At 39.0% G+C, this 26183-nt stretch overlaps 1 protein-coding gene across 1 annotated transcript in view; it reads left to right on the forward strand.

Moving 5' to 3' along the window:
- RALGAPB (Ral GTPase activating protein non-catalytic subunit beta) overlaps positions 1 to 26183 on the forward strand; it is a 121332-nt gene that overhangs the window by 82875 nt on the left and 12274 nt on the right. The window contains 3 exon segments of the mRNA XM_037811401.1: positions 20269 to 20427; positions 22126 to 22291; positions 24732 to 24854. Of these exon segments, the coding sequence (XP_037667329.1) occupies positions 20269 to 20427; positions 22126 to 22291; positions 24732 to 24854 (448 nt within the window).

Here is a 26183-nt window from a genome sequence, read left to right on the forward strand (position 1 = left end):
CCAAATAAACCCCCTTTTATAAAAGCCAGTCCATTTCTGGTGTTTTGCATTGGCAGCATTAGCAAACTAGAATGGCACCTAAGATAGAATAAAAAGCACCAACCATTATTTTTTATTTAAATCTTAAACCTACATATAATTCTGTATAAGAAAACAGCTTTCTATAGGGAAAAATTGGGGTAGAAAAGAAAAGAACTGTTTAGGGCAGGAAAAAGCCTTAGAAATCAAGTTGCACATATCTCTCATTTTGCAAATGAGAAAAATTGAGACCTGATTTTCACACAGTTCTCTTTTTTTTTAATTCAGTTTTATTGAAATATATTCACATACCATATAATCATCCATGATGTACAGTCAATTCAGAATACCATTATATAGTTGTGCATTCATCACCACAATCAATTTTTGAACATTTTCATTACCATACCCAAAAAAGATTTAAGATGAAAGTTAACATAAAGAACACCCAAAACATCCCATACCCATCATTCATCCCTATTGTTCATTTACTTTTTGTCCTCATATTTCTATTCATCTGTCCATACACTGTGTAAAGGGAGTGGGAGCCACAAAGTTTTCACAATCATGTGGTCACACAGTGTAAGCTATATAGTTATATAATTGTCTTCAAGAATAAAGGCTACTGGTTTGCAAGTTCAATGGTTTTAGGTATTTCCTTCTAGCTATTCCAATACTCTAAAAACTACAAAGGGATATCTATATAATGCCTAAGAATAACCTCCAGAATGACCTCTCAACTCTATTTGAGATCTCTCATCCACGGAAACTTCGTTTTGTTTAATTTCTCTTCCCTCTTTGGTCCAAGAAGACTTTCTCAATCCCACAATGCCAAGGTCAGGGTCATCCTCACGAGTCATGTCCCACATTGCCAGGGACATTTACACCCCCAGGAGTGATGTTCTGCCTGGGGGGAGGACAATGACTTTACCTGCAAATTTGGCTTAGAAAGAGAGACCACATCTGAGCAACAAAAGAGGTTATCTGCAGGTGCCTCTTAGACACAATTATTTTATTTTATTTCATTTTGAAATAAATTCAAACTTACAGGAACAGTTGCAAAAACAATACAAACCCCAAACACAGAACTCCAGCATACCCTGACCCCCCTCCCCTGATACCCCGATCCACCAACTTTTAACATCCTGTCACACCACCATTTCTTTCTTTACCTCCCTATCATCCAGTATCTATTGCTCTGTCTTCTGAACATATGACAGCAAGCTGCACATATCCTGGAACAAACAATATAATTCACATATACATTTCCCATGAACAAGAACATTCTTTTATGCAATCCCATTAAGTGCAGCCAAGAAGTTCAAGAAATTCAACATTGATACAAAGCTTACATTGTATATTTCCTTTGTTTTTTTTTTCTTATGTCCCAACTGTGTCCCTTTGAGCCTCCTCTCCTCCATCCTCAGATCCCATCCAGGATCATCCTTGGCCTATAGTTGTCATTATCTATTTAGACTGTCTTTTTTTTTTTTTTTTCAATTTTGGAACCATATATGCAGCCTAAATCTTCCCATTCCAGCCCCTCTCTAGAATTCCATTAGTGGGATTAATCACATTTAGAATGTTGCAATGCTATCACCTTCCCACCATCCATTACTAGAAATTTCCCTTCACCACAAACAGAAACCCTACACTCATTTCTTAACTCCCCATTGCCCCTTCCCCCACTTCTTGTAACCCATACTCTACTTTTCATCTCTATGGTCATATTCTCTGATGCTTTCTTTGTGTTTACTGTGGGGCTTAAATTTAACCTCTTAAATCTATAACAATCTTGTTTTTCTGATACCAACTTAATTTCAATAGGACACGTAAACTATGTTCCTATACTCCTCCATTCCCCCACCTTTGTGTAGTTCTTGTCAAAAATTACATATTTTACATTGAGTCCAAAACCACTGACTTATCATTACAGTTTATGTATTTGAGATCCTGTAGGAAGTAAATAGTGGAGTTACAAATCAAAAATACAGTAGTATTGGTATTTATATTTACTATATGATCTTCACTGGAAATCTTTATTTCTTCATGTGGTTTCCGTCAGTTGTTTAATGTCCCTTCCTTTCAGCCTGCTCAGTTCCCTTTAGCATTTCTTATGGGACTGATCTACTGGTGATGAAGTCCCTCAGCTTTTGATTGTTTGGGAATGTTTTCATCTCCCCCTCACTTTTATCCTCCAGTTGTTTGTGAATTTTCTAAGTCTCTGATGGTTATTGACTTCTATTTGTATTCCATTGTGGTCAGACAATGTGCTTTGAATAAATTCAATTTTTTTTTTAATTTATTGAGGCTTGTTTTGTGTCCCAGCATATGGTCAATTCTGGAGAAAGATCATGATCACTAGAGAAGAATGTGTGTCCTTGTGATTTGGGATGTAATATTCTATATATGTCTGTTAAATTTCTCTGTATCTCTCTCTCCTTTCTTTGTTTCTGTCGGTAGGACTCCCTTTAGTATCTGAAGTAGGGCAGGTCTTTTTTTTTTTTTTTTTTAACATTTTATTATGGAGTAAATTCAAAGTTATAGGAACAGTTGCAAAAACCATACAAACCCCATACACAGAACTCCAGCATTCCCTGACCCCCCCGATACCCCCCAATCCACAAACTTTAACATGTTGTCCCACTGCTATTTCTTTCCCTTCCTCCCTCCCTCCCTCTCTCCCTGTCTATCATTCGTCATCTATTGCTCTGTCTTCTGAACATATGAGAGCTAGCTGCACACCTCTTTGAACAAACAGTATAATTCTCATATACAATTCCCATGAACAAGAACATTCTTTTATGCAATCCCATTAAGCGCAGCTAAGAAGTACAAGAGATTCAACAATGATACAAAGCTTACATTCTGTATTTCCTTTTCCTTATGTCTCAACTATGTCCCTTTGAGCCTCCTGTCCTCCATCATTCGATCCTATCCAGGGTCATCCTTGGCATTCAATTGTTGTCTATTTAGACTTTTTTTTTTTTCCTCAACCATGGAAACGTATATACAGCCTAAATCTTCCCATTCCACCCCATCACTAGCATTCCATTAGTGGGATTAATCACATTTAGAATGTTGTAATGCTATCACCTTCCCACCCTCCATTGCTAGAAATTTCCCTTCACCTCAAACAGCAACCTTACACTCATTTCTTAACTCCCCATTGCCCCTTCCCCCATTTCTCTTTGATACCAGCTTAACTTCTATAGGACACATAGACTATGTTCCTATACTCCTCCATTCCCCTACCTTTATATAGTTCTTGTCAAAAATTACATATTTTACGTTGAGTTCAAAACCACTGATTTGTCCTTAGAGTTTGTGTATTTTATATCATGTAGGAAGTAAATAGTGGAGTTACTATTCAAAAAATTATTGACTTCTATTAGTATTCCATTGTGGTTGGAGTATGTGCTTTGAATATATTCAATTTTCTTTTTTCTTCTTAAATTTATTGAGGCTTGTTTTATGTCCCAGCCTATGTGCCCTTCTGGAGAAAGGTCCATGATCCCTAGAGAAAAATGAGTGTCCTGGTGATTTGGGATGTAAGGTTCTATATATGTCTGTTAAAATTCTCTCTATCTCTTTCTACTTTCTTTGTTTCTCTGTCGGTAGGGCTCTCCAGTATCCGGAGTAGGGCAGGTCTTTTATTGGCAAACTCTCTCAGCATTTGTCTGTGAAAAATTTAAGCTCTCCCTCAAATTTGAAGGAGAGTTTTGCTGGATAAAGTCTTCTTGGTTGGAAATTTTTCTCTCTCAGTATTTTAAATATGTCCTGCCACTGCCTTCTCGCCTCCATGGTGGCCGCTGAGTAGTCACTACTTAGTCTTATGCTGTTTCCTTTGTATGTGGTGAATTGCTTTTCTCTTGCTGCTTTCAGAACTTGCTCCTTCTCTTCAGTATTTGAGAGTCTGATCAGAATATGTCTTGGAGTGGGTTTATTTGGATTTATTCTATTTGGAGTTCTCTGGGCATTTATGCTTTGTGTATTTATATTGTGTAGAAGATTTGGGAAGTTTTCCCCAACCATTTCTTTGAATACTCTTTCTAGACCTTTACCCTTCTCTTTCCCTTCTGGGACACCAATGAGTCTTAAATTTGGATGTTTTATTTTATCTATCATATCCCTGAGATCCATTTCGATTTTTTCGATTTTTTTCCCCATTCTTTCTTTTGTTCTTTCATTTTCCATTCTTTGGTCCTCGAGGAAGCTGAGTCATTGTTCAACTTCCTCTTATCTTGTGTTATGAGTATCCAGAGTCTTTTTAATTTGGCCAGCAGTTTCTTTTATTTCCATAAGATCTTCTGTTTTTTTTTATTTACTTGTGCAATTTCTTCTTTATGCTCTTCTAAGGTCTTCTTTATGTCCTTTATATCCTGTGCCATGCTCTCGTTGTTTGTCTTTAGTTCTTTGATTAATTGTGCCAAGTACTCTGTCTCTTCTGATCTTTTGATTTGGGTGTTTGGGTTTGGGTTCTCCATATCGTCTGGTTTTATCATATGCTTTAAGATTTTCTGTTGTTTTTGGCCTCTTGGCATTTGCTTTACTTGATAGGGTTCTTTCAGGATATAAAAAAATACTGATCTCTTAATTTGTCAGATCTACAGCTTGGTGGCATACACTTTCTCTAACTAACCAGCAGATGGCGTCCGCGAGTCACCTATTCCCCTCAAGTCAGTTCTCCCCAACTTTGTCTTTGTGTGTGGGGGGATCTGATTCTTGTGGGGTTCAATTGTTGCACTAAGTTTGGGTGCGTTGTTGATGCTGTCTGCCCTGAATGTAGGGGCGTTTGTCTTGGTGGTTAGGGAGGCAGGGCAGCTTTAATAATCAAACCTCCCAGGTGATCCCAGAGATTTAAGGCTGTTGCAAAAGTCTAAGCCTTCATTTCAGTCTTGCCACAGATTGTCTCTGCCACTGACTCACAAGGCCCTGGTATTGGCGTAGGGTCCCTGGGATTTCTGAGCAGATCCTCCTTCTCAGCCATGCTCTTCCAGGACCTCTGATGAGGGAAGGCTGTGCCGCATCACAAGTGTGTGCTGGCCCTCCAGGGAAGCCCCGAGTCGCCGGGCCGTGCAGGGGTGTTCCCAGCCTGCTGTAAAGATGGTTGAATGGGGCTTGTTAATTTCCCCCTTCTCGCACAGCTCCACCCTCCCAGCTCCAGGACAATTAGCTGTGGGTGCACTAAAGGCCACTGTCCACGGCCGATATTGTAGCATGTGTGCAGTGCCATGGGAAACCTCCTCACTTTGGGACCCCTTGCACAGCTCTGGGCTAATAGCTCCAGCCCCGGGCAGAAGCATCCCCAGCCCACTAGGGAGATGGCCACAAGGGGCGTGGTTTCTTTCTCCTTTTGGCTCCCCTCTGCCCCGCTGGCCCTGAGACAATCAGCAGCAGGCTATCCTCCATGCCAGACACTGAGACATTGACACAGCCCACTCCTGCCATGCTTCAGTGCGTGGTTCTCACTGTCGTAACCACAGCCGTTCCCAGGTGTTTTTTTTGTTGTTTTTTTTTTTAAAAAGGACTGGTCCATCTCCAAACACCAACCCATGGTTTCCCCACACCGCAGCACGGCTGCCGGACTTTCACCCAGCTCACTCACTCGTTTCAGAATGCAGACTCCCGGTTTCACCAAATGCACGGTCCCTGTGGATTTAGCAGACCCTGTCTGGCTGGTGCATCGCTGGAACTGGTGTTCTGGGTCACTTTCTGGATTTTATCTAGTATTTTTTCACAGATGTGTTTTTTTTTGCCCTGTTTCACCTAGCCACCATCTTAGGTTCTCCTCAGACACAATTTTAGGTAGGCTTAGCCTCTCCTTTGCAGTAACAAATTTCCTAATGGCAAGCCCCAAGATCGAAGGCTCGGCCCTCTAAATTGGTAGACCCCAATGCTTATGAGAATATTATTTATTCCCCCATGGGAAAGTTTAATATTTCCACATTTTCCTGCAGTCCCTCACGGGGACTCTTCAAATACGTTTTTATTCTCTGCCCAAATTACTCTGGTATGTATTGGGGCTTCACGCCAACCTGTAAAAACCAACCAGATTTCACTTCCTATTCAATGTTCCATGTAATTATGGTGTTTATTCAAACTGACCATACAAGTTAAATTATATAGTGTGTGTTCCAGTTTCCTAATACTGCCCGTTAAGCAAAATACCAGAAATGGATTGGCTTTTATAAAGGGGGTTTAATTTGGTTACAAAGTTACAGTCTTAAGGCCATAAATGTCCAAGATAACGCATCAACAACAGAGTACCTTCACTGAAGGATGGCCATTGTTATCTGGAACGCCTCTGTTGTCTGGGAAGGCATGTACATGGCTGGCATCTTCTTCTTTGCTTCCAGGTTGTGTTTCAAAATGGCTTTCTCCAAAATGTAATCTGCAGCTCCTCTCTCAGCTCCTGTGCATTCTTCAAAGTGTCCCTCTTGGTTGTGGCAAGCTCACTCCTTCTGTCTGAGCTTATATAGTGCTCTAGTAAACTAATCAAGGCCTAAACTGAATGGCTGAATGAGCAGGGCCACACCTGCATGGAAAAAATAATCAGAGTTTCGCCTATAGTTGGGTGGGTCGCATCTCCATGGAAGCACTCAAAGAATTACAATCTAATCAACACTTATACATCTGCCCACACAAGATTGCATTAAAGATAATGGCGTTTTGGGGGACATAATACATTCAAACTGGCACAGTGTGTTACAAAAGATATAGGCTTTGCACCTAATAAACATCTCTTCCTTTGGTCTCACATAGAAGTTGAAGTTTTAAAAACACCATCAGTATCGTCCTTTACCTTTTGGTCTGATTTACCTTAGTCCTAACCAAGTCCATTTCATTCGTACCTCTCATTGAAGTCTGATATCTTTTTTCAGACTCCTTAATGTTTTTTTTTTTTTTAATTCCTTTCTTTTGAGATATATTCACATACCATACAGTCATCCATGGTGTACAATCAGCTGTTCACAGTACCATTAAATAGTTGTGCATTCATCACCCCAATCTATTTTTGAACATTTTTCTTACACCAGAAAGAACAAAAATAGGAATAAAAAATAAAATCATCCCTCCATCCCATCCTATTTTTCATTTAGTTTTTGTACCCATTTTTCTACTCATCCATCTGTACACTGGAAAAAGGGAGTGTGGTCCATAAGGTTTTCACAATCACACTCAGACTCCTTAACATTTGCTGTATGGGATAATGTTGACATTCATAGCTGGCGGACTCTGGCTCTGAGTCTCAGGTGTCACATAGATACTCAACGTTCCAGGGACCGACCAGGTTATATACAAAGAGCTCAGCATCTCAGAATTTAGAAATAACTATTACAATTCAGGAATAGATGTAAATTCTGTAAGAGCTTACAATCTAGGAATCTTTATAATAAGCTTTCCCTTGGTAGCCTAGGCACTCAGACTCAGTTCTCAGAGTTTTCACATTATAGTTAAGTCCATATTAGTGAGGCATTATAATGTTTTTCTTACCATTTCTGGTTTATTTCACTCAACATGCTGTCCTCAATGTCCAGTCACCTCACAACTTCACTCCTTATTGTAGCAGCTCAATATTCCATTGTATGTATACACCACAGTTTGCCATTCCATTCATCAGTTGATGTACCCTTAGGCCACTTCCATCCACTGCAAATTGTGAATACTTACACTATAAACCCCACTGTGCAAATGTTTGTTCATGTCCACCTTTTCAATTCTTCCAAGTATACACCCAATAACTGAGTTGCAGGATATGCCAGTTTGGAAATACTATTCCCCCAGAAAAAGCAATTCTTTAATGCAGTCTTGTGGGGGCAGACATACTTGTGTTGATTAGGTTGGAACCTTTTGATTGATTGTTTTCATGGAAATGTGACTCAGTCAACTGTGGGCGAAAAGTTTGATTAAATTATTTCCATGGAGATATGGGCCTCACCCATTCAAGGGTGGGTCTTGATTTAATTATTGAAAGCTGACACATTTTGGAGAACACCATTTTGAAACTCAACCTGGGAGTAAGCAGATGCCAGCCACGTGCCTTCATAGCTAACAGATATTCAGATGCCATAGGCCATCCTTCGTATCCTATTTTTGATGCCTTAATCTTGGACACGTTATGGCCTTAAGACTGTAACTTTGTAACCAAATAAGCCCCTTTATAAAAGCCAATCCATTTCTGGTATTTTGCATTCCAGCAGCCTTAGCAAACCAGAACACCATCCTAAGTAAACAGTGGTTCCCTGTATAATCACATAATTATGCATTCACTACCACTATCTATATAAGGACATTTCCATTTCTTCCACAAAGAAAGAGGAAGAGGCAAGAAAAGTAAAAAGAAAAAAGAAAAAAATGACAACTAAAAAGCAACAAAAAAAAAGTAAAGTTAAAATACAATTTAAAAAAGTCAGACAACAACAGCAACGCCAAGAATCCCGTACCCCTCCCTTGTACCCCTTCTTTTAGACATTTAGCTTTGTTATATTGCCTTTGTTACAATTAATGGAAGCATATTACAGTGTTACTGTTAACTGTAGACTCTAGTTTGCATTGATTGTGTTTTTCCCCAATACCACTCCATTTTTAACAATTGCAAATTTGACATTCATTTGTTCTCCCTCATATAAAAACAGATTTGTACATTTAGTCACAGTCATTGACTACTCTAGGTTTCACTAAGTTATACAGTCCCATTCTTTATCTTCTGTCTTCCCTTATGGTGTCTTCCATGCCCCTAATTTTCCCCTTTCAACCTTACTCACAGTCATTTTTGTTCAGTGTACTTACATTATTGTACTACCGTCATCCAATATTGTGCTCCAAACCTCTCTCTCCTATCTTTTCCTGTCTGTACTGCTCCTTATAGTATTTCCTGTAGAGCAGGTATCTTGTTCACAAACTCTCTCAGGTCTTTTTTTCTGAGAATATTTTAAACTCTCTCTCATTTTTGAAGGACAGTTTTGCCAGATATAGAATTCTTAGCAGGTTTTTTCTTTCAGTATCTTAAATACATCATACCACCTCCACGGTGCCTTCCGCCTCCTCGGTTTCTACTGAGAAATCCACGCATAGTCTTATCAAGCTTCCCTTGTATGTGATGGCTTGCTTTTCTTTTGCTGCCTTCAGAATTCTCTCTTTGTCTTTGACATTGATAGTCTGATTATCAAGTTTCTTGGCATAGGTCTATTTGGGTCTCTTCTGATTGGGGTGTGCTGCCCTTCTTGGATCTGTAATTTTGTCTTTCTTAAGAGATGGGAAATTTTCTGTGATGATGTCTTCCATTATTGTTTCTGCCCTTTTTCCCTTCTCTTCTCCTTTTGGGATACCCATGATACGTACATTCAAGCACTTCATGTTGTCATTCACTTCCCTGAGACACTGCTCATATTTTTGCATTCTTTTCCCTGTTATTTTGTGTATAGGATTTCAGATGTCCTGTCCTCCAGTTCATGTATCTTTCCTTCTTCCTCTTCAAATCTGCTGTTGTATATCTCCATTGTGTTTTTCATCTCTTGTATTGTGCCTTTCATTCCCATAAGTTCTGCCAATTGTTTTTTCAAACTTTCGAGTTCTTCCTTATGTTCACCCAGTGTCATCTTTTATATCCTTCATCTCTGTTGCCATATCGTCCCTCAACTTGTTGATTTGATTTTTGAATTGATTTAGGATATTTGTTTGAATAATAATTAGTTGTTTCAATTCCTGTATCTCACTTGAAGTGTAAGCTTGTTCCTTTGATCAGGCGATATCTTCATTTTTTCCTAATGTGATTCATAATTTTTTGTTGTCTAGGCATCTGGTTACCTTGATTACCCCTATCCGATTTTCCCAGACCAGACAGGCCCAGATCTCAGGAGGAGTCTATATTCATTATCAGGTTTCCCTAAGGGTGAGACCCAGCAGATTGTCAGACCTTACTGTGAGGCCTCTAGACTGTGTGTTTCCTATCCCGCCCAGCAGGTTGCACTTGTCAGCCTTCAGGTCCCCACTGGTGCAAAGATGTGCGGTCCCTTTTATTTTCAGCAGACCCTGTCCTGGCCAAGGGACTAGGGGGTCAGAAGCCAAACTTAAGTTGTTTCGGCTTTTCTGGTTTTGTTTTTTAAATGCCCTGAGGTCTGAATTCTCTGAGGGATGGCAGCCACTTGACATGGGCCCTGCCCCCCTTTTCTTAGGGAAGATACGCCCTTTAGGGGGCTGTCTTCTACACTTGAATTCTTCCTTTGTCTCTCTGTCTCTTAACTCCATCCTTGCGTGGGTCAGCACTGAAAATTGAAAATGCCTGAGACTTTCTCTGATGAGCTTCTTAGGATGAGAGAATAAAAAAGGAAAAAGAGAGATAGCCCCTATTCTGAGCCAGTCCCCAGCCCAGTTTTGCCGGCCAACTGGTATTCGTGCCCAGTTCTCTGTGCCCCTTTTCTTGAGACACAGCTGTTTTCCAGTGTTCTGAGCTCAGCTGTCTCCCACAGCCTGTTATTAATTATTTATTTTTCCCCCATCAGCCCTGTCTCCTCTGCTGGGAGGAACTTCAGGTTCCTTTCCTGCTTCCTCTGGGTTTATCTGTGCTTGTAGCTTGTATTCACTGGTCCAAATTTGTTAATTAAAACTGCAGTTGGAACTTGGTTGAGTTATTTTCCCTTGCGCCAGGTGACCAGGGTCAGTGAACTATAAGACAAAATATCTGAAAGCCTACACATAAAGGAACAGATAGGGAAAAGAATGGAAAATATGACCAGGGTCTTGGGGAACTGAATGACAACATGAAGCGCACAAATATATGTGTTATGTGTGTCTCAGAAGGAGAAGAGAAGGGAAAAGGGGCAGAAAGAATGATAGAAGAACTGATCACTGAAAATTTCCCAACTCTTATGAAAGACATAAAATTACAGATTCAAGATGTGCAGTGTACCCCAAACAGAATAAATCTCCGTAGACCTACTCCAAGACACTTACGATCATACTGTCCAATATTAAAAGACAAAGAGAGAATTCTGAAAGCAGCAAGGGAAAATCAATCCATCACATACAAGGAAAGCTCAACAAGACTATACACACATTTATCTGCAGGAACCATGGAGACGAGAAGTCAGTAGTATGATATATTTAAGACATTGAAAGAAAAAACTGGCAACTAAGACTTACTCTATATCCAGCAAAACTGTCTTTCAAAAATGAGAGAGAGAGATCAAAATATTTTCAGTCACAGAGAGTTTGTGAATGAGAGATCTACATTTCAAGAAATACTAAAGGGAGTGCTAAAGTCTGATAGAAAAAGACAAGAGAGAGACGTTTGGAGAAGAGTGTAGAAATTAAGACTATCAGGAAGGGTGAAAGGAGAGAGAGGATGTGCCAGTTTGAATGTATTATGTCCCCCAAACGCCATTATCTGTGATGTAATCTTGTGTGGGCAGATGTTATCAGTGTTGATTAGATTGAGTGTTTTTGTGGAGCTGTGCCCCACCCAACTGTAGGAGATAACTCTGATTAGATATTTCCATGGAGGCGTGGCCCTGCCTATTCAGGGTGGGCCTTGATCAGTGGAACTATGTAAATGAGCCAACAGGCAGAGGGAACTCAGTACAGCTGTGAGTGATATTTTGAAGAGAAGCTACAGCCAAGAGGGACACTTTGAAGAAAGCACAGGAGCTGCAGATGACAGACAGTTTGAAGACGGCCATTGAAAGCAGACTCTTGCTCTGGAGAAGCTAAGAGAGGACAAACACCCCAAGAGCAACTAAGAGTGATATTTTTGAGGAACTACAGCCTAGAGAGGAACGTCCTGGGAGAGAGCCATTTTGATACCAGAACTTGGAGCAGATGTCTTCTCCAAGCCACGTGCCTTCCCAGCTAACAGAGGTTTTCCAGATGCCATTGGCCATCCTCCAGTGAAGATACCTGATTGTTGATGACTTACCTTGGACACTTTATGGCCTGAAAACTGTAACTTTGTAACCAAATAAACACCCTTTATAAAAGCCAATCCATTTCTGGTGTTTTCTCTTCCAGCAGCATTAGCAAATTAGAACAAAGGGGAAAAAAAAAATAACATATGGCATATAAAATCCAAAAGACAAAATGGTAGAAGAAAGCAGTGCACTTACAGTAATAACATTAAATGTCAATGGGTTAAATTCCCCAGTAAAAAGACATAGACTGGCAGAATGAATTTGAAAACAGGACCCATCTATATGCTCTCTACAAGAGACAAAAATAGGCTGAAAGTGAAATATTGGAAAAAGATATAGCACACCAACAATAACCAGAAAAAAGTGGGAGTAGTTATATTAATATCAGACAAATTAGACTTCAAATGTAAAACAATTAACAGAGACAAAGAAGGACACTATATATTAATAAAAAGGAAAATTCGTCAAGAAAACATAACAATCTTGAATATTTATACACCAAGTCAGAGTGCTCCAAAATACATGCGGCAAACACTGTCAGCACTGAAGGGACAAGTAGATGCCTCTACAGTAATAGTTGGAGGCTTCAATACACTGCTCTCACCAATGGATAGAACATCTAGACAGAGGATCAATAAGGAAACAGAGATGTTGAATTGTACAATAATTGATCTAGACTTGACAGACATTTATAGAACACTACACCCCACAATAGCAGGATAAACATTTTTTTCAAGTACTCATGGATCATTCTCTAGGATAGACCAGATGCTGGGTCATAAAGCAAGTCTCAACAAATTTAAAAGAATTGATATTACGCAAAACCTTCTGAGACCATAATGGAATGAAGTTGGAAATCAATAACAGGCAGAAGGTCAGAAAACTCACAAATATATGGAGGCTAAATAACACACTCTTAGATAACCAGTGGGTAATGGAAGAAATTACAAGAAAATCACAAAATACTTTAAGGCAAATGAAAACAAAGACACAGCATATCAAAACTTATGGGATGCAGGAAGGGTGGTGCTGAGAGGAAAATTTATTGCCCTAAATGCCTATATTAAAAGAAAAGAAAGAGGGAAAATTGAGGAATTAACTGCTTACCTGAAGGAACTAGAGAAAGAACAGCAAACTAACCCCAAAGCAAACAGAAGGAAAGAAATAACAAATGTTAGAGCAGAAATTAATGAAATTGAAAACCAGAGAATAATAGAGAATCAACAAAACCAGAAAATAAATAAATCTTTGAGAAAATAAATAGAATCAGTGGGCCCTTAGAACTAGGGTAACAAAACAAAACAAACAAAAAAAGCACACACACACACACAAAACATATGCAAGTAAACACAATCAGAAATGGAAAAGGGGACATAACTATTGACCCCACAGAAATAAAGGAGCTAATGAGAGGATATTATGAGCAACTATATGCTAATAAATTAGACAACCTTCATGAAATGGACAACTTCCTAGAAAAGCGTGAACAACCAACACTGACTCAAGAAGAAATAGATGACCTCAACAAACCAATCACAAGTAAAGAGATTGAATTAGTCATCAGAAAGCTCTCAAAGAAGAAAAGCCCAGGACCAGATGGCTTCACATGTCCATTCTACCGAACATTCAAGAAAGAATTAGTACCAATCCTGCTCAAACTCTTCAAAAAAAATTGAAGAGGAGGGAAAGCTACCTTACGCATTCTATGAAGCCAACATCACCCTAACACCAAAGTCAGACAAAGATACTACACAAAAAGAAAATTGTAGATCAATCTTTTTAGTGAATATAGATGCAGAAATTCTCAACAAAATACTCACAAATTGAATCCAACAGTAAATTAAAAGAACTATACACCACGGTCTAGTGGGATTTATTCCAGGTATACAAGGCTAGTTCAACATAAGAAAATCAATTAATGTAATATGCCACATCAATAAATTGAAGTGGAAGAATCACATGATCATCTCGATCGATGCAGAAAAGGCATTTGACAAAATTCAACATCCTTTCTTGATGTAAACACTTCAAAGGATAGGAATAGAAGGAATCTTTCTCAATATGATAAAGGCAATATATGAAAAAACCACGGCTAACATCATACTCAATAGTGAAAGCTTTCCCTCTAAGACCAGGAACAAGAGAGGTGCCCACTGTCACCACTATTATTCAACATTGTGCTGGAAGTTCTAGCTAGAGCAATTAGGCAAGAAAAAGAAAAGACATCCAAATTGGAGAAGTACAACTTGCACTGTTTGCAGACGACATGATCCTGTATGTGGAAAATCCAGAAAAATCTGCAAAACTACTAGAGCTTATCAGTGAATACAGCCAAGTGGCAGGATACAAGATCAACACAGAAAAATTGATAGTTTTCCTATACAGAAGTAATGAGCAACAGGAGGAGGAAATCAAGAAAAGTATTCCGTTTACAATAGCAACCAAAAGAATCCAGTATTTAGGAGTAAACTTAACAAAGGCCACAAAAGACCTATACAGAGAAAACTACAAGAAACTGCTAAAAAAAAAATTTAACAGGACCTAAAAAAATGGGAGAACATACCATGTTCATGGATTAGGAGACTGAACATGGTTAAGATGTCAATTCTACCTAAATTGATTTATAGATTCAATGTAATACCTATTAAAATCCCATCAGCTTACTTTGTGGGAATATAAAAACCAATAACCAAATTTATTTGGAAGGGCAAGGTGCCCCAAATAGCCAAAAATATCTTGAGAATGAGGAAGGAAATGGGAGGTCTCTCAGTACCTGACTTTGAAGCGTACTACAAAGCAACAGTGTTCAAAACAGCATGGTACTGGCATAAAGATAGATATACTGACCAATGGAATCGAATTGACTGTTCAGAAATAGACCCTTTCATCTACAGACATTTGATCTTTGATAAGGCAGTCAAGCCAAAACAACTGAGACAGAGCAGCCTCTTCAATAAATGGAATTTGGAGAACTGGATATCCATATCCAAAACAATGAAAGAGGAATCCTCTCTGACACCTTATACAAAAATTAACTCAAAATGGATTAAGGATCTAAACATTGGCACAAAAATCATAAGACTTTTAGAAGAAAATGTAGGGAAATATCTTAAGGATCTTGTAATAGGAGGTGGCTTCCTAGACCTTACACCTAAAGCACGAGCAATCAAAGAAGAAATAGATAAATGGGATCTCCTCAAAATTAAACACTTTTGTACATCAAAGGACTTTGTCAGAAAAGTAAAAAGGCAGCCTACACAATTGGAGACAATATTCGGAAACCGCATATCAGATAAAGGTTTAATATCCAGAGTATATTTTTAACAATCCTACAATTCAACAAGAGGAAGACAAACAGCCCAATTTAAAAATGGGCAAAAGACATGGATAGACATTTTCTGAAGAGGAAATACAAATGGCTCAAAAATGTATGAAAAGATGTTCAATTTCACTGGCTATCGGTGAAATGCAAATCAAAACCACAATGAGATGATATCTCACACCTGTCAGAATGGCCATTATCCAAAAACAAAATTATAAGTGCTGGAGAGGATGTGTAGAAAGAGGCACACTTATTCACTGTTGGTGGGAATGTAGAATGGTGCGGCCGCTCTGGAAGGCAGTGTGATGGCTCCTCAGGAAGCTAAGTATAGAATTGCCATATGACCCAGCAATTCCACTGCTAGGTATATTCTAAGAGGAACCGAAAGCTAAGACACAAACGGGTATTTGTAAATCAATGTTTATAGCAGCATTATTCACAATTGCTAAGAGATGGAAACAGCCCAGATATCCATCCACGGAGGAGTGGATAAACAAACTGATATATACACACAATGGATTACACAGCTGTAATACAGAACAAAGTCACAGAACACACAATAATCTGGATGAACCTTGAGGACGTTATGTTGAGTGAAGGTAGCCAGAAACAAAAGGACAAATATTGTATGGTCTCACTAATATGAACTAACATTAATGAACAAACTTTGAGAGTTAAAACTGAGAACACAGTTTATCAAGAGATAGAAAGTTGTTACAGATCAGGCACTTCATGCTGAAGGATTATAGAAAGTTCAACAGATTTGACTGTGTAGATCCAGAGAGTGCAGTGCTATGTGATGGTAGCACAGTATTATAGGCACACTGAGCAAGGATGACTGTGAGTAGGGTTGAGGGAGTAGGGCTGGGAGCATGTGTGATACTAGAGGGAAGCATGGATGATAGAGACCGGGACTGTGTAGCTTGGTGACACCAAGAGTGTCAGTGATGGTGACTAAATACACAAATGTAAAAATGTTTTTACACAGGGGAGAACAGATGAATGGTATCCTTGTGGGATGTTGAAAAGGGCAGGTATTAGGGAAAAGAATAACCAGTGCAACTGGAGTCTGTGGTTAACAATAACATTGTAGTATACTCCCAATAAATGTGACAGGAGCAATATATCAAAGCTATATGTCTGGGAGGGAAGGGTATAGGGGAGGGTTATGGGATTCTTGGTAGTAGTGTTGTTGACTGACCTTATTGCTGTATTTTATTTTGTTTTTACTTTTATCCTTTTTATTATTTTGTCTCAATTTCTTTTTTTGAGTAATGAACTGTGTAAATGCTAATTGTGGTGACAAATGCACAACCATATGATGATAATGTAAACAGTTGATTGTACACTGTGGATGATTATATGGTATTTGAATATATATCCCTATAAAATTGCAGGGAAAAAAATAAACAGAGGCTCACAAGCTGGAGAGAACTTGAAGAGAAAGATGTATGTATTCACTGTTGGTGGGGAAGTAGAATCATGTAGCCTATCTGGAGGACAGTACGGTGGTCCAACAAGAAGCTAGGTATGTGGGGGTTTCAAGGTCCAGCAACCTCAGTATGGGGTATATACTTGGAAGATTGGAGAGCAGGGACACAAATGGACGTTTATACACCGGTATATCTGGTGGCAGTATTCACTATTTGCAATAGATAGAGGTGGCCTAAGAGTACATTGACTGAGGAACAGAATGGTGAATTGTAGAATATTGAGCGGCTACAAGAAGAAATGAAGCTGTGAGACATGCAGCTAGGTCAGTGGATCTTGAGCACAGCATTTTGAGTGAAGCATGCCAGAAATGAGAGGACAAACGTTATAATGCCTCACTAACATGGACTAACTATAACGTGTAAACTCTGAGAACTGAATCTTAGAGCACAGCTTATTAGGGGAATGCTTATTGTAATGGTCCCTAGATTGTAAGCTCTTACAGCAGTCACATCTATTCCTGGGTTGTAATGGTTGTCTAAATCCTGAGATGCTGAGCTCCTTGTATATAACCTGGTCAGTCTCTGGAATTTTGGGTATCTGTGTGACACATGAGACTCAGAGCTAGAACTTGGCAGCTATGAATGTCAATATTGCCCCAAAAGGCAACTGTTGAAAGAGCTGAAAAAGAATTCAGACTTTAATTAGAGAACACAGAGGATCTGCTTAGGACTAAGGCAAATCAGACCCAGGGGTAAAGGATGATACTGTTTTTTTGTTTGTTTGGTTGTTTGTTTGTTTGGTGGCCTAAACAATAGTTTATTGTCTCACAGTTTTGGATGCTGCAAGTCTAACATCAGGGTATCGCTGGGCCATGCTTTCCTAAGTTTGTAGCAGTCTGGTGGGGCTCAGGTTCTGCTTGGGTCCCATGGCGAGCTGTCTTTCTCTTTCCTCTGGTTTCTCTGTTCAGTCTTATTAGGAATTCAGCCAAAATGGATTACGGCCCATGCCCACCAGTTTGGCCTCCCCTTAACTAATAACATATTCAAAGATGCTATTTACAAATGGATCACACCCACAGGACCAGGAGTTAGGACTTGAGCATGACTTTTTGGGGAGATGAGATTCAGTGTGCTCTAGAATGGGACTTGAATTCCTCAGTGAACCCACACTCATGACATTCATAGCTGCCAAGTTCTAGCTCTGAGTCTCATGTCACACAGATAATCCAGAGCAAATCAAAATTTCCCTTATTTGGGGGAGCCGCAGCATTCTGACCACCTTCTGCTCCTGAGTGCCAGACACCCCTTCCCCACCCATGGCCACAAAGGCTTTGCACCCTGCTTTGACCAGCTTCTGTTTCAAAAGAAGTTCTTTTCAAGGCCAGTTTTACCTACTTCATGACCTACTTGGAAAATGGACAAGGTGCCAGGAGAGAGTTGGAAAGACTGGACAGTGGCACCATGCAGAAAGTCTCAGTCTGGGGGCTGGTGACTTGCCCTGGCTTTTAGGTTGCAGAGGTTGCTCTGTGAAATGAGATTTAATCTTTGCAATATACTGACTGGGTTTTGAAACTACAATTTATGTGTGAGACCAAGGGAGGAGATGTTTCTCTGGTACAGGATCTATATTTTCTGTAGCACACTAGATATTTTAACTTGTACAATCAGTTTGAACACCATAGGTGCATGGAGCTTTGAATGGGAAGTGGGATTTGGTGTGTTTATACAGGGTAGGGTGAAATCCCGACACATCCCAGAGTGATATGGGCAGAGAGTGTAAGTGGGGAGCTGGGGAGAAATGTAGAAGTGTTGGACTTCCCCACCTGGGCTATTGCTGATTTTCCCACGAACACTGAGGACTGCCAATTTAATGGGCTTAGCCCTCGACCAGGGGGCTTTCCCCTGTGAGGCTAGTTGCTGCAAGGGAGAGGCTAAGCCCACTTATAATTGTGCCTAGGAGTCATGTCGTCTCCCCCCACCCCCAAGAGCCTCTTAGTTGCTCAGATGTGGCCTCCTTTCTCACTAAGCCCACTCGGCAGGTAAACTCACTGTCCTCCCCCCTACGTGGGATATGACTCCCGGGGTATGAATCTGCCTGGCAATGCGGGCAGTAACTCCTGAAGATGAGCCTGGACCCAGTACTGTGGGATCAAGAGGATCTTCTTGACCAAAAGAGAGAAGAGAGATGAAACAAAATATGGTTCCAGTGGCTGAGAGATTTCAAATGGAGTCAAGAGGTCACTCTGGAGGGTATTCTTGTGCGCTATATAGATACCACCTTTTAGTCTTTAGTGTGTTAGAATGGCTAGAGGGAAAGACCTGAAGCTGTCAAACTGTAACCCAGTGACCATGATTCTTGAAGACGACTGTATAACTATGTAGATTGCACAGTGTGACTGTGTGACTATGAAAACCTTCTGGCCTGCACTCCCTTTATCCAGTGTATGGACAGTGCACCATGCAGACAGGTGAATAGGGTAGGATGGAGGAGATGGAAAGAGTTAGGGGTTCTTTTTTGCCTTTATTTTTATTTTGGAGTAAGGAAAAGGTTCAAAAATTGATTCTGGTTATGAACGCACAACTGTATGATGGTGCCTTGATTGATTGTACACTATGGGTGACTGTAGGGTTTGTGAATATATCTCAATTAAACTATATTAAGAAAAGGAAATGAACAATGGGAGGGGGAGGGGAATGGGATGTTTTGGGTGTTCTTTTTTATTTTAATTTTTATTTTATTTTTTGGAGTAATAAAAATGTTGAGAGTTTGTGGTTATGAAAGCACAACTCTATGATGATACTATGAAACACTGATTATACACTTTGAATGATTGTATGTTATGTGATTATATGTCAATAAAACTGCAAAAAAAAAAAAAAAATGCAATAGCAAAGGCTTTGCTAAGTACCAGAGATCAACATTCAACAATAAAACTGATTTCTTTCTAGGCGTGTGGGGGAGGGGGGTGGATTGGAGGGAGTAGAAAGGGAACGGGTGGAGCATATTTTGAAGTTCAATCTCAAATTTAAGTTGTAGTTTTGCTCTGAGTAGCTCAGGGGCAATTGAAGGGCCCTGTTTCCTTTCTGTGGGATCTTCATCATCTAAAATTGGTGTAGGTAGTTCTCATTTTCACCTGTTGTGCCATTCTCATCATGAGTTTTCAGATGCTCCTTCTCCCCAGGTTTGATAATCATAAAATATGATTCTCAGGGCTCAGAGGATGAGACTAAGTCAAGTTCATGCAGAGAATTAGTGCAAAGTATGGACCCCAGGTTATCTGGCTTCTAATGTAGTCTATTTTCCAATGCATCATGTTTTCTTCTTCTTCTTACTAATGTTTACTCAATCAGTTCATGGAGTAGAAGACAGTGTATCTTAAAATCTCTTGCCTTAAGGCAAGGATGCCCTGAGGTATCCAAAATCCTCAGTTGGAAAGATATTCTTTAGTTTAGGATTATGGTTGTTCTTATTCCTGTGACTTTATCATTTTCTTGCTTAATTTTTATTAAACCATGAACAAGTGTTGCTTTATAGTTAAAATAATGAAAAGAGATCATAACTGCCCCTTTCTTCTTTTGGTGGTAGGAACCTGCAAATAGTCGTCTACCTCCTCACCTTATTGCACTTGACTCCACAATACCTGGATTTTTTGATGACATTGGGTATCTGGATCTCTTGCCATGTCGTCCCTTCGACACCGTTTTTATTTTCTATATGAAACCTGGTCAGAAGACAAACCAAGAGGTAAGAATTCTGAACCTTTTTTTGGTAATTTTTTATGCTATAAATATAAACAGTTTTACATGGCTTGTACTTTCCTGTGATAGGAAATGCATATTTTGTTCTTGATGTTTAAATACTTTTTATGAACCAGCCTAGAAACTGAATTAATTAAAACTGTGGTGTTTAGTCTCATGATGCTTTTGGCCCTTAAGGAATATATTTTAGAGAGAAGCCATAGCATATCTTTTTTCCACATAAGGAGTTCAGACTCATTAGACAAAGGAAATGAAAATACAGAAAGTTAGCCACAAAAAGCTAAAGGTAGGCCCGATTGCCCAAGAAGAGTATAATAACTGCAATAAATATTTATTGAACTTCTCTGTGCTTCCTTGTGAACCGGGGTACAGGAATGAATAAATATCTTTGCTTTTGAAGCGCTCACCTTCTAGGTAATTTCACAAGCAAATAATTTCAGTTGAAGCATACAAATTGTGTAATAGAGAAAATAGCACTTGAGATAAAGTAAAGAATAAAAATATAAGACTAGGTAAAATACATTTGGACAAGTACAGCAAAGAGACTACAGGGTGCAGTAACCACAGACTAAAGGATGAAGAAAATATAGGAGAGAGTGGAAATCTGAGAGGAAATGACAGGAGATTTGAAGTTTCTGTTGGAAGTGAGTAGTTGAAATATGGAATAGTCAGGCAGTTACCAAAGGAAATGACCAAAGTAAGATTTTTAAAATCTAGTATTCAGATGTGTAGGGCACTGTGACTGGCACGATGATCTTAAAATTTTACCATAGTCCCTTTAAAACCATTCATTAGCCAATAAGTTGAGCACACCTTAAGAAATTAGCCAGTCACAAAGTGTTTAGATGCACTATTTGGAAATTATTGGTGAGTTACTAGAAAAGAAAATTGATTTATGAGACAGTACTCATGTTATGTTATTCATTCAATAAGTATTTGTTAATTGTCTGCTATCTATTAGATGCCAGTGTTAACTGTTGAACAAGATCTGACAGATTTCTGGCCTCCTATAACTGCTCTCTAGAGGGGAAGACAGGTGATTAAGTAAGCAACTATAGTGAAGTGTGATAATAGGGGCACCAAAGCACGTTATAGGAACCATAACAGGAAAACCTAACCTGGTTTTAACAAGGTGTTCTGGGGCAAAAGACATTTAAGCTGGTATTTTGGCATGCATTGATGATAGGTTAAAAATCAAAGTAGATTGTTACTGACAAAGTAATAGCAAAAGCCCTAGAGGAAGGAGAGAACAGCATCTTTATGAAATTGAGAGAAGTTCATTATGGGTTCCAATATGCTTGGACCTTGGAGAAGTGAACTGGTGGTAGCCGGGGATGAAACTGAGGGACCGACTGGTTGTAGCCAGGGATGAAACTGCATTATATCATTTAATCTTCACAACAATTATTATTATCCCCATTTTATGGATGAAGAAACTGAGACTTAATGAGGTTAAAAAACTTGCCCTGGGCCCAACCAGAATTTGAACCCAAATCTAACTCCAAAGTTTGCTTGCATCCTTAACTTTAATGCCTTATTTCCAAGTTTATTCTGAGCTTGGACTTGAATGGCATTGTCGAAAGCTTTGTCAAAAGCTTCAAAGCTAACCAATTTTTATGAAGATTTATTTTGATAATGCTCTTTTGTTTCCTTCGTTATAGCTGATGATTCGTATGTATTTCAGATTTTAAAGAATGTGGAATCTTCCAGAAATGTTCAGTCACATTTCCTAGAATTTTTACTATCCCTTGGCTGGCCGGTAGATGTAGGCAAACACCCTGGTTGGACTGGGCATGTTTCCACGAGTTGGTCCATTAACAGCTGTGATGATGGTGAAACATCTGAACAAGGTAAAATTCATAATTGTTGTTTGTTTTTTCTTGTTTTGTTGCTCTTGATTTTTCCCTTTGTAATGATTTTGTAATGTTATTTCAAAAACAATACCAAACAGATGTATATAAAGGAAAAGTTTCCCTCCCTAATTCCAATTATCGCAGGGGGTCACTTTATAATAATTTGTATATTCTTCCAGAATTCTCCGTGTATATGAATTATGTATGTATGTATGTATATGTATTTGAATGTTTGTATGTGTATATATGTGTGTGTATATATACATATGTCTACAGACATATGTATATATATAATTGATGTGGCTAATTAATATAAAATTAATGGCTTAATTGTCACAAGGCTGGTAAGCCCCTTTTTTATAGTATTAGTGAAGAAATTCAATTTCCTGTAAAAGTATTCTAATAAATTTAGGTTATCCATAGCAAACAATACATACTGTTCCCTGTCAAATACAGTTTTCTGTAACAGGTGTGTTTTATAAATTTTGTGGCTATCAAAGATTCACATTAAAGGTTACATTTTTGGGACATTATATAAAAATCTTTGTGGTTAATAGCTGGCTATCCATGAGAGATTCTTGCCTTTCTCTACATGTCTTTTTGAAGAACTCTAATGATGATAACAAGTACCAGAGCAAGTGTAAATTTAAACTTAAGGTCTTTATGCCACTTGGCTAATGCTCTTTGTTCTTTTGTTCATTGCTTTGAATTATCAGAGTTCTTGTATTAACAAGATTATACTCTTTCAAGGTTTCTCATTAAATACCATTGTAACTTACAACCTGTAGTTTCTTTTAATTTCTGTTAAGACTGAATCAAAGTATTTAGGGATATACTGTAATTTTTATTTCCACATACCATTGTACATATGCTTGTGTATATCCATAGGCTAAATTCCTATAAGTACAGTTGTTAAAGGATGTGTACATTTTTCATTTTGATAAGTTTATCAGTTAGATGCTTATGGTTGTAAGAGAAAACCTGACCCAAACTGGCTTAGATTTTGAAGTTCATTTATTGCCTCATGTAACTGAAAATTCCAAAGTTTAGTGTAAGTTTTTGGTGTCATCTGATCAGCACCTCTATTCTGTTTTTCTGTAATTTTCCTTGAGCTCTGCTCTCCATGCATTGGTTTTGTCCCCAACCTGGCTTCTCTCGTAGTGCAAAAAGGCAGTTCCAGGCTTTACGTTCACATATCACACTGTCCTGAAGAGGAGAGATTAGCTGGGTCTCAGAATCCCCTAACTCGCAAAATCCTGAGCTATACAGTGATTGGATCCTGAACCTGTCTCTGTGACAAAAGAGATGGAATGACCTTTAGAGAGAGCTATAGACAAGTTAGAGCTGATACAAAGAATCAATCCCACCTGCTCTTCATGACTGCTGTAGAGTGGAAATGGGTTAAAGTGGGTGTTGGCCAGTAACCACAGTGTCTACTACAGTAGATACGAAGCACCTTTCCACAGGCTTAACCAGGGGTTGGCAAACTACGGCCCATGCCTATTTTTGTAAACAGTTTCGTTGGAACTCAGTCACACACTCTATTTTCTACGTATTATCTATGGTTGCTTTCAACTATAAACCTGAGTTGAGAAGTCATACCAGAGACTGTGTGGCTCACAAAGCTTAAAGGGTTTACTATTTGGATCTTTACAGAAAAGGTTTGCTAATATGTTTGCCACATCCTCATCAACATTAAGTATCCTTTTCAATCTGTTAGGTGAGAAATTTTTCTATTTTTAATTATAATTGAATTTGAGCGTCTTTTCATATTTTCTTTCGTTCCTGAGAACTGCTTGCTCATATCCTCTGCTCAATTTTTTTGCCAGATTGTTAGGGTTTTTTAAAATGTATTATTGGTAGGACATTGTGTTCATTTTCACTGAGAACTGTACTAGCTCTCAGGAGGGTTTCTTAGTTAATTCGGTTTTGCCAGTGCTGGCTTAGAGCAGATGCTATTACTAAGACTGCCTGTACATCTTTATATCATATCACCAACCACTGGGGGAGACAGAAGCAGAACTGAGAAGCAGTAGAGAGAGATTGGGGATAGAAGTGCCTTGAAAGCAAGGATACATACATAGACACCCCGCTCCAGCTCCCCTCAGACGGACTGTCATGGTCTTCTTCCTTCTGATAATTGCCTGTTGTTCAAAAGGACTGCTCTCTTAACCTGCTTCAGATGTAGGAGCTAAAGGCCCTGCTAATCAGCAGTGGTCTGATTTAGTGTAGTTTCAGAAACTATGAAATAAAGACTTTATCATTTTAAAATCAGTGTAAAGATAGTTAATGAACATTTATGCTATTCTCACTCACTTATTGGTTCTAGTGGAAATGTACTTTCTGTTTGTTGTTCTTTATTAACTAGTTGGTTATAGATTTTGATATTGGATTTTGCCACTTTTCATAGGAGTAATGTCATGTTTCTCATTCCTAGATGAAGTAATTTCCTCTGAAGATGTTGGGGCTAGCATTTTCAATGGGCAGAAGAAGGTGCTGTATTATGCCGATGCCCTTACAGAAATAGCTTTTGTGGTTCCTTCTCCTGTGGAATCCTTAAGTAAGAACACTTTTTTGTTTTGTGCTATTTAAGAATCTATTTTTGCATTCACTGGTCTGTGCAATATTATTGCATTTGAAGAGATTTTGAAGTCATCTAAGGCATTATTCATTTTTTAAGGTGTGATAACTATTAAATTATGCAAAGGTGTAAGATGTTATTTCTTAACTTTCTTATGGGAAGTAAAGAGGATTAGACTGCCTTTCTAATAATTATCTTTGAGTGGTAAAGGACTCCTATTTCAACCCATTTCTGGTCTTTCTTTAACCCAATGAGTTTTCCAGTCTGTTCATTTAATTCTCTAATTATGAGTGATCCCCCACCTACTTCTTTTTCCATGTGAGAGCCTTTATATGGAACCTCATAGAATCCTACAACCAGAAGGCTCTCATGATGGCATCTGGCTGATTATCTAACACCAAGAAAGAGAAACTTAAGCCACCTAGAAAAGACAGCAATCAAGGCTGTTCTTCTTAAGGATTAGGAGTGATAACTACTTCTTAGTTTGAACTCAGTCTTGTTTTGCCTAGAACATTGGCTTTTTGGAAGGTATGTCTGTTTCTTCATGCCTGTCAGTAGGTGGAAAACTTCACCTCCTTCTTTAGTGAGACTGTTCTTTGGATGGGAGAACCTTTCACAGTCTCATCTCCAAGCTTATGATTTTTCTTGTGCCCTGCCTTGATGGCTCTCTAACCTTTGTACTGGATCCTTGAATTTTTCTCTAGGCCCTTCCTGTCTCAGACTCTGGGACCAGTTGGGTCCCTGGCAGGATGGGCCTTCCATGGTCTAGGTCAGTATCTTAGCAGCTGCTTGCCTTTGTGTCAAGGCTGTTTTTTATAAAACCCCATCTGTACTCTATGGACTAAATTCCTGCCTGCTTCTCTGGCCCTGCCTGTTTGTACCAACCAAGTTGTACTAGGGCTAGATCGTTTCCTTTCACTGTACTTCCCACCATGGGGTCTTTGTTTCTTGTGATGAAACATCCCTATGCCAGCTGCACCCCTGCTCCAACTCAGCTTCCTCCTGTGTCTTAATATTTGTATTCCCTTGGTTTGTTTTTGTTTTTATTCTTGGTGTGTTTGTTTCCAACCAGATTGCTCCTTAATCACAGAGGCTATCCTTTCTAGCTCTTGGATGCCCTGTTGCCTACTGTGCCCCATTGCACAGTGCTGCATCATTGAATTTAAAATTGAAATACTTTCGAGAATAACAGATAGATTTTATTATATTCTGTATCTGAAAAGTCAAATATTTTCTGGTCTTATCTCAGTTACTCCTAGAGCAGGAGCTGGTAAACTATGGCCCACAGGCAAAATTTAGCCCTGTAGG

Source organism: Choloepus didactylus, chromosome 19 (genome assembly GCF_015220235.1).
Source record: "Choloepus didactylus isolate mChoDid1 chromosome 19, mChoDid1.pri, whole genome shotgun sequence".
NCBI classification, from domain to species: domain Eukaryota; kingdom Metazoa; phylum Chordata; class Mammalia; order Pilosa; family Megalonychidae; genus Choloepus; species Choloepus didactylus.